The sequence below is a fragment of the Notothenia rossii genome (genome assembly GCF_949606895.1).
Source record: "Notothenia rossii genome assembly, chromosome: 8".
Taxonomy (NCBI): domain Eukaryota; kingdom Metazoa; phylum Chordata; class Actinopteri; order Perciformes; family Nototheniidae; genus Notothenia; species Notothenia rossii.
The window spans coordinates 13,862,663-13,874,476 of record NC_136906.1 but is presented as its reverse complement, the minus strand read 5'-3'; the positions used below and the strand labels follow the sequence as shown (position 1 = coordinate 13,874,476).

General features: G+C 38.5%; 1 protein-coding gene across 4 annotated transcripts; it reads left to right on the top strand.

Moving 5' to 3' along the window:
- Positions 1 to 3,279: 3,279 nt before the first annotated feature.
- LOC307014765 (GTPase IMAP family member 8-like) lies at positions 3,280 to 11,150 on the top strand. 4 transcript variants are annotated; one of them, XM_079642891.1, is made up of 7 exons: positions 3,280 to 4,577; positions 4,683 to 5,789; positions 6,640 to 7,359; positions 7,632 to 8,345; positions 8,424 to 8,545; positions 8,642 to 9,308; positions 9,839 to 11,150. In XM_079642891.1, the coding sequence occupies exons 2-7, from the start codon at positions 5,777 to 5,779 to the stop codon at positions 10,027 to 10,029; spliced, it is 2,427 nt and encodes an 808-aa protein (XP_079499017.1). In that variant the 5' UTR covers positions 3,280 to 4,577; positions 4,683 to 5,776; the 3' UTR covers positions 10,030 to 11,150. The 4 variants fall into 4 exon arrangements, with proteins under 4 accessions (XP_079499017.1, XP_079499018.1, XP_079499015.1 ...); XM_079642892.1 differs by lacking the exon at positions 4,683 to 5,789 and having other exon boundaries at positions 3,280 to 3,853; positions 7,102 to 7,359; XM_079642889.1 differs by lacking the exon at positions 4,683 to 5,789 and having other exon boundaries at positions 3,280 to 3,853.
- The last annotated feature ends 664 nt before the right edge of the window (positions 11,151 to 11,814 follow it).

The window sequence follows — 11,814 nt, the reverse complement described above, 5'->3', positions numbered from 1 at the left end:
GGGGGTCTGGGACCCGGATTAATGTGCGGCCGCGAGCTTTTTTTTATATATTATAATGAAGCGCGAGCTGTGTGCTCGAGTCTTCCTGCCTGTCGGCTCTGCTCATGATGTATAATAAGCCTCTGCTGCTCGGCGATAATGGTCTAGCTTCAGCAGCTACATTACCTACGGTGCGTTCGTTAATATTAACTGTGCGTCCGGAGTCACTGTGGCACAGACTGGACCGCTGGTGAACAGCTGTTAGAACGGGCCGTTCAGGTGTTCAGAGTAGAGCTCCCTGTCGGAGCGGCAGAGCGTGATATGCACTGAAAAGTTTTTTTTCCCCGTCGCAATATTATCGTTGAGCTAGCTAACTAGCATACATTGTCACTATCTGCTAACGTTAGCTTTAGCCTTCGTTTTCTAATCGTTTTTTTCATAGGCTATAAACAGAGGTGGTATAAGTATATATCTTGTAATTGATTAAAAGTAGAAGTACTCAGTTCTTGTACTTGAGTAAAAGTAGAAGTACCAGAGTGTAGGAATACTCTGTTACAGTAAAAGTCCTGCATTCCAAATGTTCCTCAAGTAAAAGTAGAAAATTATTATTATCAAAATATAGTGAAAGTAGCGACAGTAAAAGTAGTGATTTTGCAGATTGGTCCATTTCAGAATAATATGATATGTTTTATAATGACTGATCATTAAAGTGTTATCAAAGCTGGTAAAGGTGCAGCTAGTTTGAATGACTTTGTATACTGCAGGCAGGGTAGCTTTTGGATTTACTCCAGGTGGAACTAAAGTCTGATTTAACACTTGATTATATTTCACATCATTCATCCACATCTGTAAAGTAACTAAAGGTATTACATACATGTAGTGGAGTAAAAGTACACCATTTACCTCTGAACTGTAGTGGAGTAGAAGTACAAAGTAGCAAAACATTGAAATACTTAAGTAAAGTACAAGTATCTCAAAATTGTGCCCAAGTATAGTACTTGTTGAGTTTATGAACTTGGTTACTTTACACCAGTGGCTATAAAGATAGAAAGACTAAGCCTTGCACAGAGGCATGAAAATACATTTTCAAAATGCTCAACAGTGCTGCCAAAATTATAAACTGACTGCTACACAATTAAAATAAATGCTTTTTATATATTTCTATTAGATGTGACTCTATGGCGTTTCTGTTAATATTAACACTGCTGCTTTAGTTGTTCTGACTGCTAAAATCCTGTTATTCCTAATTTTAAAGCCGATATTCTGTGGGGTCAGGGGGCTCGGATCCTTGTCACCTTTTTCATACCTGATGAGTTTGCATCCCATTATGTGTTTTCATAATGTAGAGAGCATTGATTAATTAATAAACTACACACTGACTCTAGATCCTGACCAAATCCTTATTTTTTGATCAAATGTTTTTCAAAAAAATGTATTGTATATTATATAACAGCTGCACATCACAGACCGGAGTCTCTGCTGCTGTGGACCACGATGGAGGCGATCATCCTCCCCATCCCCAAAGACCCTGCATGGCATGGAAATCTCCTCCTCCTGGAACAATTCTACACCCAACATATGCTCCCTGTGTTGGCCAGTAGAGAGGAGGACATTTAAATAAACATACTCTTAACACCCTCGGACTCTGCGTTGTGTTTCGTATGTGTGATGGGGTGTTATGCAGAGGGGAGGAAAACAGGACACAGCAGATTGGGATTGTGGTGGAGATGCTGAGCAGTTATTTAATTGTTGCGTGTAATTATTATTATACTGCGTGCTTCTTAGTTATTCCATCTTTTGCTGTAACATAGATCTGTATGTAACTCTATATTTACTTGTTATCTACCACACTTCCTTCTTCATCATACACCATCATTATACATGATAGTGTATATAGGATATATATTTATTTGTATACATATCTGTAAATTGTATAATTTTATTTTTCGTATTTGGGATTTCTCTTTTGTCCACTCAAATACACTTGGCCCTTTCTCTTTTCCATGTGGAAAATGGCAGCTGCATATTCTGCTTTTCTCATCTGGCTCCCTGTCTGCTCGTCTACAATGAGAAAATTATTTAATTATTTACTAATAATCATTTAAACCTGTTATTACCAATATTTCACAAATTCTTCATGTAAACTTAAGAGTACAGCTGTATGTTGAGTATGTCAACTTTGCTTGGTTCATCTTACTGGGGGGGGGGGGAGCAGCTACATGGATGTCAGTGCAGTCCACAATAATTTTGCAGCTGAAGGCAGAATGAATTTATTATTGACTCAGAATGAAGCACAACTTCATGTCATACAATACATTGACTTTATTTGTAATGGTGTAAAAAAATATGAATATTGCTTAGCAAGCAGGAACTGCAGGAACAGAGAATGGTGATCGATGGAGCTGGGAAGAGAGAAGAATAAAGAAAACAGATCAACTTTATTATCGGATATTAAAAATTCAATTTCAAAACAAGTTGCCGCTCCTACAGTTTTCTAGTATGTAAAGATGATTTCACATGACCAATGCAAAATATCACACTCAATACATGTGTGTCTCTGGGGGGTGCATTGTGCCTTTGATGTATATAAATAATATACCATAACCAAATACTATTACGTACAGTGGAAATCAGGTTGCCAGAGCAGGTCAGTCCAGTGTGCTTGTTCCTCAGGGTCTCAGCAGTTACAGGTGAGGTAAAGAAAATAAAAGAGAAAAAGGTCAGTAACAACACTGAATAATTATCTCTTTTAATAATTTTCACTAAGTAATCACTCAACTACTGTCTTTCCAACAAACAGATTGACTCACTCTCACTATCATCACAATGAAACACGTCCAGAAGAATGTCATGCAAAGCTGCCTGCCTTCCTTCGACTCTCCCTGAACTGCCTGATCTTTTAATGGTCAATGTTAACCATTTGTGCAGATAGCATTAAGTAGAAAAGATCGCTCATACTAATGTGCGGTTAGCCTACCTCCCGCCCCCTTAGCACCTGGTGGAGGGGGCGATAGGCTACTCTTCAAATGTTTCACAAAATACTTACCATCATGACTACTCTTACTGTTTAACATTTCGGTTTACTTCGTGTTAAGGCTAATACAAATGACAAGGCTAAGTAATGTAATATAATGCTAACTAACATGCTCGCTACTAGCTAGGTAGCTAACTTGACTATGTTCCATGCAAAACATGTATATTACCTGATATGTTTGGTCCAACGACTCCTGGTCCTTTCATCAGACGGGAAGCGATAGAACGAGCAAGTGGTATGATCTCGTACAAAGCACACAGGCATCTTGTAAAAGTGAATTTATTAGAGCAATCTCTTATATTTATTGGAGGGAATAAATCAGTCTTCTTCTTCCTCTTTGCTTTGCGAGTCACAACCAGTCTTGGAGCATTATCGCCTATGACATCACTTACGCGACCCAGAATGCATTTGGGATTTGTAGTCTTTCTAGTTGCGTATTATTCATAGTCTTATATTTCAGCAGTTTTACGACAAACTGTGACTTTTTTTGCATGGAAATGATTGTTTAAGATTGACAAACATCATATGTGTCATTCGTGGCACAATTCAAACGGGATCAAAAGATAACTTTTCTCTCTCCATTGACTTCTATGTATAATTTTCCGCTTCCGGGGTCCCATGGAGGCTCCCGGAAGGGGAGGGACTTCGCCTCTCTATACGGCGCTGGCCAAGTGAAGACAGACGCGGCTGGCTTCCCTTGCCTCACAATCCAATCAAATCGCATCAACTTAGTGGTGCAGTGACGCGTCCCAAAAAGCGGAAGTAAGCTGCGCCCGGTTTCCCTCGACAAAATAGCAATGGGATTTCTCCATAGGATTTTGGAAAATAGCTCGAAAAAAGGTCAGTGGAAAACGAACCTGTTAGGTAAATGCACGTTTTGTTCAGTCGGATAATATCCACATGTCTACCCTACTTATATAATTTTCGAATCATAAATCTAATCGATAGAAGATAGATAGCGTCACTGCACCACTCTCACCGCCGTTAGAAAGTAGCAAGCAACTGAAGCAAGTGCAATTATGGAGGGTGGAGATTTGGAGTATTTAATCAAAAATAATTGGACTAAACTTCCGCTGCAGCAGTAACAACAAATACAATCTGATGACAGGCCAATGCCCAAACTGGAGCTGTGTACAGCGATGAACAAAGGAGCGAAACGGACGTAAAACGTTAAAGGTCTCCTGATTTAGTTTGTGAATGAATGCTTATTAGAGTTTCGGCTGGAGAGTGCGTGCGGGCCTGTCGGTCAGATAACAGGCGTGTGTAAGTCCTGCATCTGTATGATACAAATGTGTGTAAAATGATACCGGGCGCTGTAATCACTCATCTGGTTACGTTATTACATTGACCACCACACCCCCCCCACCCCAGAAAGGAAGTATTATTGGCTTCCCCTAATTTTTTTCCCACGCCACACTACTGCCCATACAACGGACCTGACGAGCGTGACAAACTGAGTGAGGAGTTTCTGGACTACCAGTCCATGGGCATTGCCATGCCTGAAAACCCAGACACGTTCGACATTGAGAGCTTTTGGGGGAACATGGCATCAATGAAGAATAAGGTAAGAATTATTCTGCCCCCTTTGAAATACCCATTGACGTAATCAACTTAATTCTATACAAAAATACTTGAGAGTAATTAGGCTTCCTATGTACATTTTTCAAAGGTGACCGGTATGAGCAGATTTGGGAGGCTCTCTCGTATTGCCAAGTTGGTGTTGGTACTTCCACATTCAAATGCTGATGCTGAACGAGTGTTCTCTGTGGTGGGACTGAACAAAACCAAAACAGTTTGGCTCTTGATGGAACTCTATCATCCATCATGACGGTGAAGATGGCAAACCTTGAGCCACAGTGTTTCAAATGGGAGCCCCCTCCCTCTGTCATCAAGACATCAAAATCTGCCACAAACACCTACAACATGAGACATGTCATGTAAACCAAAACACACAAACAAAGACATGCACTTTTTTAATAATACATATTATAGATATATATATATATTATTCTGGTTCTAATTTTGTTACAATTTTTTAAAAAATGCACTAAAGGAAAAGGCTGCTATTATTTCTTAAAAGGCTGCTATGTTTTCTTTATATTGACATTTGATAAATAAATGTGTTTTATTTGTCAAACTTTTTCTTGTTACAATTGCTTTCATTTCTACTTGTGCTGGTCAATTATTAACACTATATAAGCATGAGGAGGCCGACAGTGCAGGGGGGTGAAGAGACATCACAACAGTCTTAATGTTAATTTAAATTGAGATATTCCTCTAAATCAACGTTAAAAAAGGCCAAAAAAAAATCGCCGCCGACCTTTGGTCGGTGGTCGAACGCATCTTCCCCCGAAAGTCTCACTCCTACTTTTTACTGAAACTTGGCAGCCCTGGTCTGTAATGGTAAAAGGTAAATGCAGAGTCAAAGTCAATCTCGCATGTTCATGAATGTGAGGTTACTGTGAAATTAGATCTGTTAACTGACTAATTAAAACAATTCCCAGCACCAAATTCATAGCTTTAAAAGTAAAAAATGACTGGAGTCCAATGTATCAAACCACACCATATTCTTGTTCAAGTAAAACAGAGTGGTGTGCAGAGGTTTAACATAACATCATATACTAGGCAAACTTGACTTTCCTGTTTATCCGAATCTCAGTCCCCATACACGCATAAACAATGAATCTGGCATCGATGCTGGGGATTTAGCTGAGTTATTTTCAATAGAGTCACTCGACTGGAGCAGAAAAGTCAACAGTGGCAATGGAAACAAAAGGTAAAGTTTAAGCTCATATGCAAGTGTTTATTAATTGATTTGTTAATCACATCGTTGTCATTTTATTTGTTTAATAGAGACAATTACACATTGTTAATAAAGAAAAATTCATTGTATGTCACGGTAATTATGTTTATTGAAACTAATTGCTGGCTTTTGTCCCTGCTTAGGCTTTTCAAAATCATGATGAATTGTTTTATTATTAGAATTGAATCTGAATTCAACTGTAATAATAAAACAATACTTTTCCTGAGTTATCAGCATTTGTTTGTTGCTGTAAATATGGGGAAAAGGTTATTAGGCGTGATGGAAATTTCCAGATCTGCAGGGGATTTTCCAGTTCCAGTTTCTGTGAGGAGGTTGTAATCATGCTAGTGTTTCACTGAATGTCGCTACACAATAAGGATAAGATGCCTTGAATTACTCAGCTGTATTTTAAAGATGCTGTTCTCGCTCATAGATGATTATTAATGCACTATGTTTATTACCTTGCAAATGTAGGTTTGTGCATTCACTATTAATGTGTATAAAAACCTAACATCACTCGCTCATGTCAATAATTTTACTGAGCTTGTCGGTAGATCTGCAGATATATGATTTAAACTCAAAGACAGAACAGTTTTTACTTTTCATTATGCACTGATATTGCCACCACACTATATAAGCTGGTATTTGACAGTCCTTCACAGCAGGATTTCCTGATGACTGATGTGTGTTTTAGTATAAGTGAATTTAATGTTGCAGTGACATGGTTGTCAAAGCTATACTTTTCATGCAAATAGTCAGATCATGAAAATGTTCTAGATTTATATAATGCATGTAAACGGGAAATTTGTTATATCTCTTACAGGGCAAACTAATCACCCTCCAGAGTTGAGGATTGTGTTATTAGGTGGAAGAGTATTAACCAGTGACCCCAGTTTTAAAAGTACAGCTGGCAACATCATACTTGGCAAAAGTGTTTTTGAGACCAACGGAAGAACTGCCCAGAGTGTTGTGAGGCAGCGGGAGGTACATGGCAGACGGGTCACTGTGGTTGATACTCCAGGCTGGTGGTGCCACTACCCACGAGAAAACACCCCAGAGCTGGATCAGATAGAAATCAAGAACAGCGTCCATCTGTGTCCCCCCGGGCCTCACATATTTCTTCTAGTCATTCCTTTAGAAGAAGACTTTCCTGACATTTTCAAGGAATCCCTTGAAGAGCACATGCAACTCTTCAATAAAGGAGTCTTTGATCAAACCATTGTGCTGTTCACTGTAGATGATCCATGTAAATCAAGTTTAAAATACAACTTCCCTTTCTGGCCAGCACTTCAGATGATTCTTCAACAATGTGGAAACCGAAAGCATGTTTTCAACATCAGCAACCATCAGGATAGGACTCAGGTCACAATGCTTTTCCAGAAAATAGAGGCAATGGTTGCACAAAATGCTGCTGGTCACTATTCTATTGATGCTGCTGATGGGAGTGCTCTGAGAGAGAAAATGGAAGCAATCGTTGAAAGAGCATCAAAGAGATTTGCCGAAGTGCAGGCAAAAAGAAGGAAACTCAAAGCCCTGATTGAAGGTAAGTCAGAAATGTCTCTAATTGGATAAAAAAATGCAGACAAATATGACGAAGATACCATTTATCAATAGCCTTTTGACATTACAACGCAAATGATACCTGCAAAGATACCTCACGTCCTCCTTGATTTAAACTATTTTTTTCCCTTTGAGAAGTTTCTGATTTTACTGACTTAAGTGTTTGAATAGTGTAAAAAAACAGTCAACCTGACAATTACATAATGATGCACAAAACCTCAAGTCTGAATATTTGTTATTCCACTTTGTCTCTAGGTGGCAAAACTCCCCCAACACATTTGAGGCTAGTGATGGTTGGTGCACAGTGGTCAGCCAAGAGCTCAGCAGGCAACACCATTCTAAGGAAATATGCGTTTCCTGTTACTCACACAAGAACAACTGTGTGCTGCGAAATAAACCACAGCGTGGTGGCAGACAGGCAGCTCACAGTGGTAGACTCTCCAGGCTGGTTATACAACGGCACCCTTCAGGAGCTCTCTGAGATTAATAAACTTGAAATAGAAAACAGCATGCATCTGTGCACTTCAGGACCCCACGCAGTGCTCCTTGTTGTCGGCCTGGCATCCGCGTTCAACGCAACATACCAGAAAGCGGTCCAGGAGCACATGAGTCTGTTCACAGAGGAAGTCTGGAAGCACACAATTGTTCTGTTTACCAGAGGAGACTGGCTGGGAGTGAAGACTGTGGAAGAGCGCATAGAGAGTGAGAAGGGTCTGCAGTGGCTTGTGGAGAAGTGTGGGAACATGTATCATGTCTTGGATAACAAAAACCACAGTGACAAGACTCAGGTAACGGAGCTCCTTGAGAAGATTGAAGAGATGTTGGCAGGAAACAAAGATGGTCCTTTTGAAGTCAACCTGGGCCGTGCTGAGCAGATGGAGGCAAGAAAAGAGGTTGCAGACAAGAAGGCAAAAAGGATTCGTCAGACGGCACAAAGACAAGCAAGAATACTCGAAGAGTTGTTTCGAGGTAATCAAAAAACTGAATGTATGATTAATTTAGATATTATTACTATTTCTAATTGAAAAAAACCTCACATTTCCCAAGGGGAGACGCAGACAATCACTGACCATAGGGTTGTACTTATCGGCCCGAAAGACTCTGGGAAGGGTATGGCAGGAAACATGATCCTGTTTGAAGAGCAGTTTGGCACAGCTCGGATGAAGAAGGTAACCAACCTCTACAGGTTTTTTTGGGGGGGAAACATCTGATTGTTGAAGTCTGTTTTGGTTGTTATATTATTTTGTTTGGTTACTTCTATGCAGGAATTCCAAGATCAGAGAAGAACCACAATGTGTGAGAAACATGAAAGCAATGTTGCTCGACGAAACATCACCGTGGTTGAGGCACCAGGCTGGTTTGCAGACGAGATCACACCCGACTGGCTCAAGACTGAAGTTCTGCGCAGCGTCTCAATGTGTGCTCCTGGTCCTAATGTTTTTCTCTTGGTTGTACCCATTTTCAAAACCTTTACAGAGAATGACTACAAAACAATGGTTGAGCTCTTGATGCCATTCGGTGACAGTGTCTGGAGGCACTGCATGGTGCTGTTTACCTGGGAAGACTGGCTCAATGAAAGGTCCATTGAGGAGCACATTGCCACAGAAGGCGAACACCTGGAACAGCTGGTGGAAAAGTGTGGGTACAGATATCATGCCATAAACTGCAATCCTTATGGTTATTTTGCTTTACCTATCATACAGCTGTTTGAGAAAATGTTTGACATGATAACACGAAACAAGGGCCAATACTTTGACGCTGAAGACAAAATGGGGAACAAGCGAAAACAAACGCAGTGGCAAGAGGAGTGGAACAGGAGGGAGCAGGAGCTAATCGACCGGATGTTGAAAGCTGTTGCACAAGAACCAGAAGAACCGATCGTACCATTTATGAAGATGAACGCAAGCATGGATGGAGCCTTCACTCCGAGCAGTGAGTTTGATATTACTCAGTTAATCTAGGAAATGTTTTACAATTATTTTAAAGTGTAAGATACAATATGGCTTGTCACGATAATAACATTATCGAATTATCGTATTAAATGTGGTCATTGACTCGATAACATTGTTGTTATGTTACCAATTTAACATATTGACCAGACCTTTATAATCTGAACACTATTAGCCCGTTGTTCTGTATGTGGACATAAATTCAATCAGATTTTCTATTACCAATTTATCGTACCATCAATAGACATGACCTTGATTATTTTAGTGCCATTGTCTCAACCTACGATGTAGCGAAATGTCTTTGATAATTTTTACATTAACAACTTATCATATATTATATGAATTTTTTATTTTTGTTGATGTCAATAATGTTTTGTTTACATGAGAATGGAATCATCACACATTTTAGACAACATATTGAAGGATTTTCAATATTTTGGCATTGGTCATTTTTCGTTGACATCCAGACCATTTCCAACAAAAGTAGTTAAACCATTCAAATTCTGTTTTCAGTGAGCGGAGATGTTCCCAGAGAAGTTGGGGGCACATTTTGTAGTAAAAGAGAACGTGCCAAAGTGACTGAATGGCTGAGCCTTAGATTTGGGGGCTCTGATGTCACCTCTGGGGTCGACAGCATGAGTATTTCAGCCAGTGATGTGGAGATGTTGGACCAAAGCCTCTCAAAACGCAGGCACTCTTCTTAGCACACACAAGCAGGCTGGTAACTATGGAAACAAAAGAGAAAAAGTGCACAGAAAGCACAGTTTTCCAAACACTGTTGGACCCTGCCAGAAAATTGGTGATTATCCAGCTGTATTACTTTCTGATGCAGCCAATACTATGTATGTTATGTTCAATGTTTATTATTTAATGTGATTATGTAATCATGTCAATGCAGAGATTATATTTTCAGGTCTTCCCTGTAACAGTGTAAAAAAGCATGTTATAGCATATCATGAATAGAAAACGTTAATTGTATGCAGAACATTAAATAATTTAAAGATTCAGAATTTCCCCCAAATAACAGTCTGGCAGGCGATACCGCAGCATCCAGACTAAAACCACCAGACTCAGGGACAGTTTCATCCCACAGGCCATAAGACTATTAAACACCTGCACTTGGAAACAACATCCATAACATTCATCTGGCTGCATCTTAGAAATTATTTATCTAATATATCATATTTCAATCACTTGTATATAGACTCATATTGCTCTTATTGTACTTTTTCACAATTTTACTAATTTACTATTTTTACTTATTTACTTGCACTAATTTTTCAGTTTTATTGTGTTGCACTGTTGGAGGAGCCTGTGGCCTAAGATGTTCATCGTCATAACTACACTATAGCTATGTACGTATGACTAATAAAAGCCTTGAACCTTAAAGCTTGAACTAATTAATGGTGATATATTATTGATGGTAAAGCAATCCAGCAATCCACCTATCTGTTTGTTAGAAATACCCCCACCTTTGTCAGTTGCATCATTACAATTATGTACAAAGTAATGCATCAATGTATCCTACATTATTCTGAAATGGGCCATTCTATATAGGTAGGCTACTTTTTAGTGGCTAGATACTTGATTTATGATGCTAACACAGTTATTTTTACGTTGATAACATTGAATAAAGAGCTTAACTTGTAATGAAGGATTTTTCAGTGTGGTATTGTCATTCTGTGGTATTACTTAAGCAACATATCTGAGTCCTTCTTTGGCCACTGTTTTTTTGTAAAGTCCTCTTTATATTAATGAGCAATCATGTGTTTTGTTATGGAACTAATTTTAAAAATAAATTGTACTATTGTTGTACACTTGAATATCTGCTTGCATTTATTTCCCCTAGACTTCTGCTCTCAGATGTGGTTTATTACTAAAACCAATAATAATTTAATGCAGAGGTAAGTATTTAATATTATAAAAAGTATATATATATAATATACTCTTAAAGTTAGAATTAGCCAAATGAGGGCAACCATAAGGCTGATGTGGCTTATGATGATCATTGGTGGAAAGTTACTAAGTACATTTACTCAAGTACTGTACTTAAGTACTTTTTTGAAATTTTTGTACTTTATACTTCATCTCCACTACATTTCGGAGGTGAATATCATACCTTTTACTCCAGTGCATTTATTTTAACAGTCACAGTTACTTGTTACTTTGTAAATATAAAAACACACATGCTGATATAGTATAATGCAGTAGTCCATTTTCAGTTACAACACTGAAATGCTCTTAAATGTGTAAAAGTAAAAACATGATAACATACTGTGAAAAGATGCATAACGATTACTATTACTGTTGAAACTTGAAGTACATTTAGCTTATAATACTCCTGTACTTTATATTATCCTGAATCAGGTCATTGAGCAGATGAGTAATTTTACTTTTTGTACTTGAATTACATTTTGATAAAAATTACTTTTATACTTTTACTGAAGTAGAACATTTAAATCAGGACTTTTACTTGTAGTGGAATATTT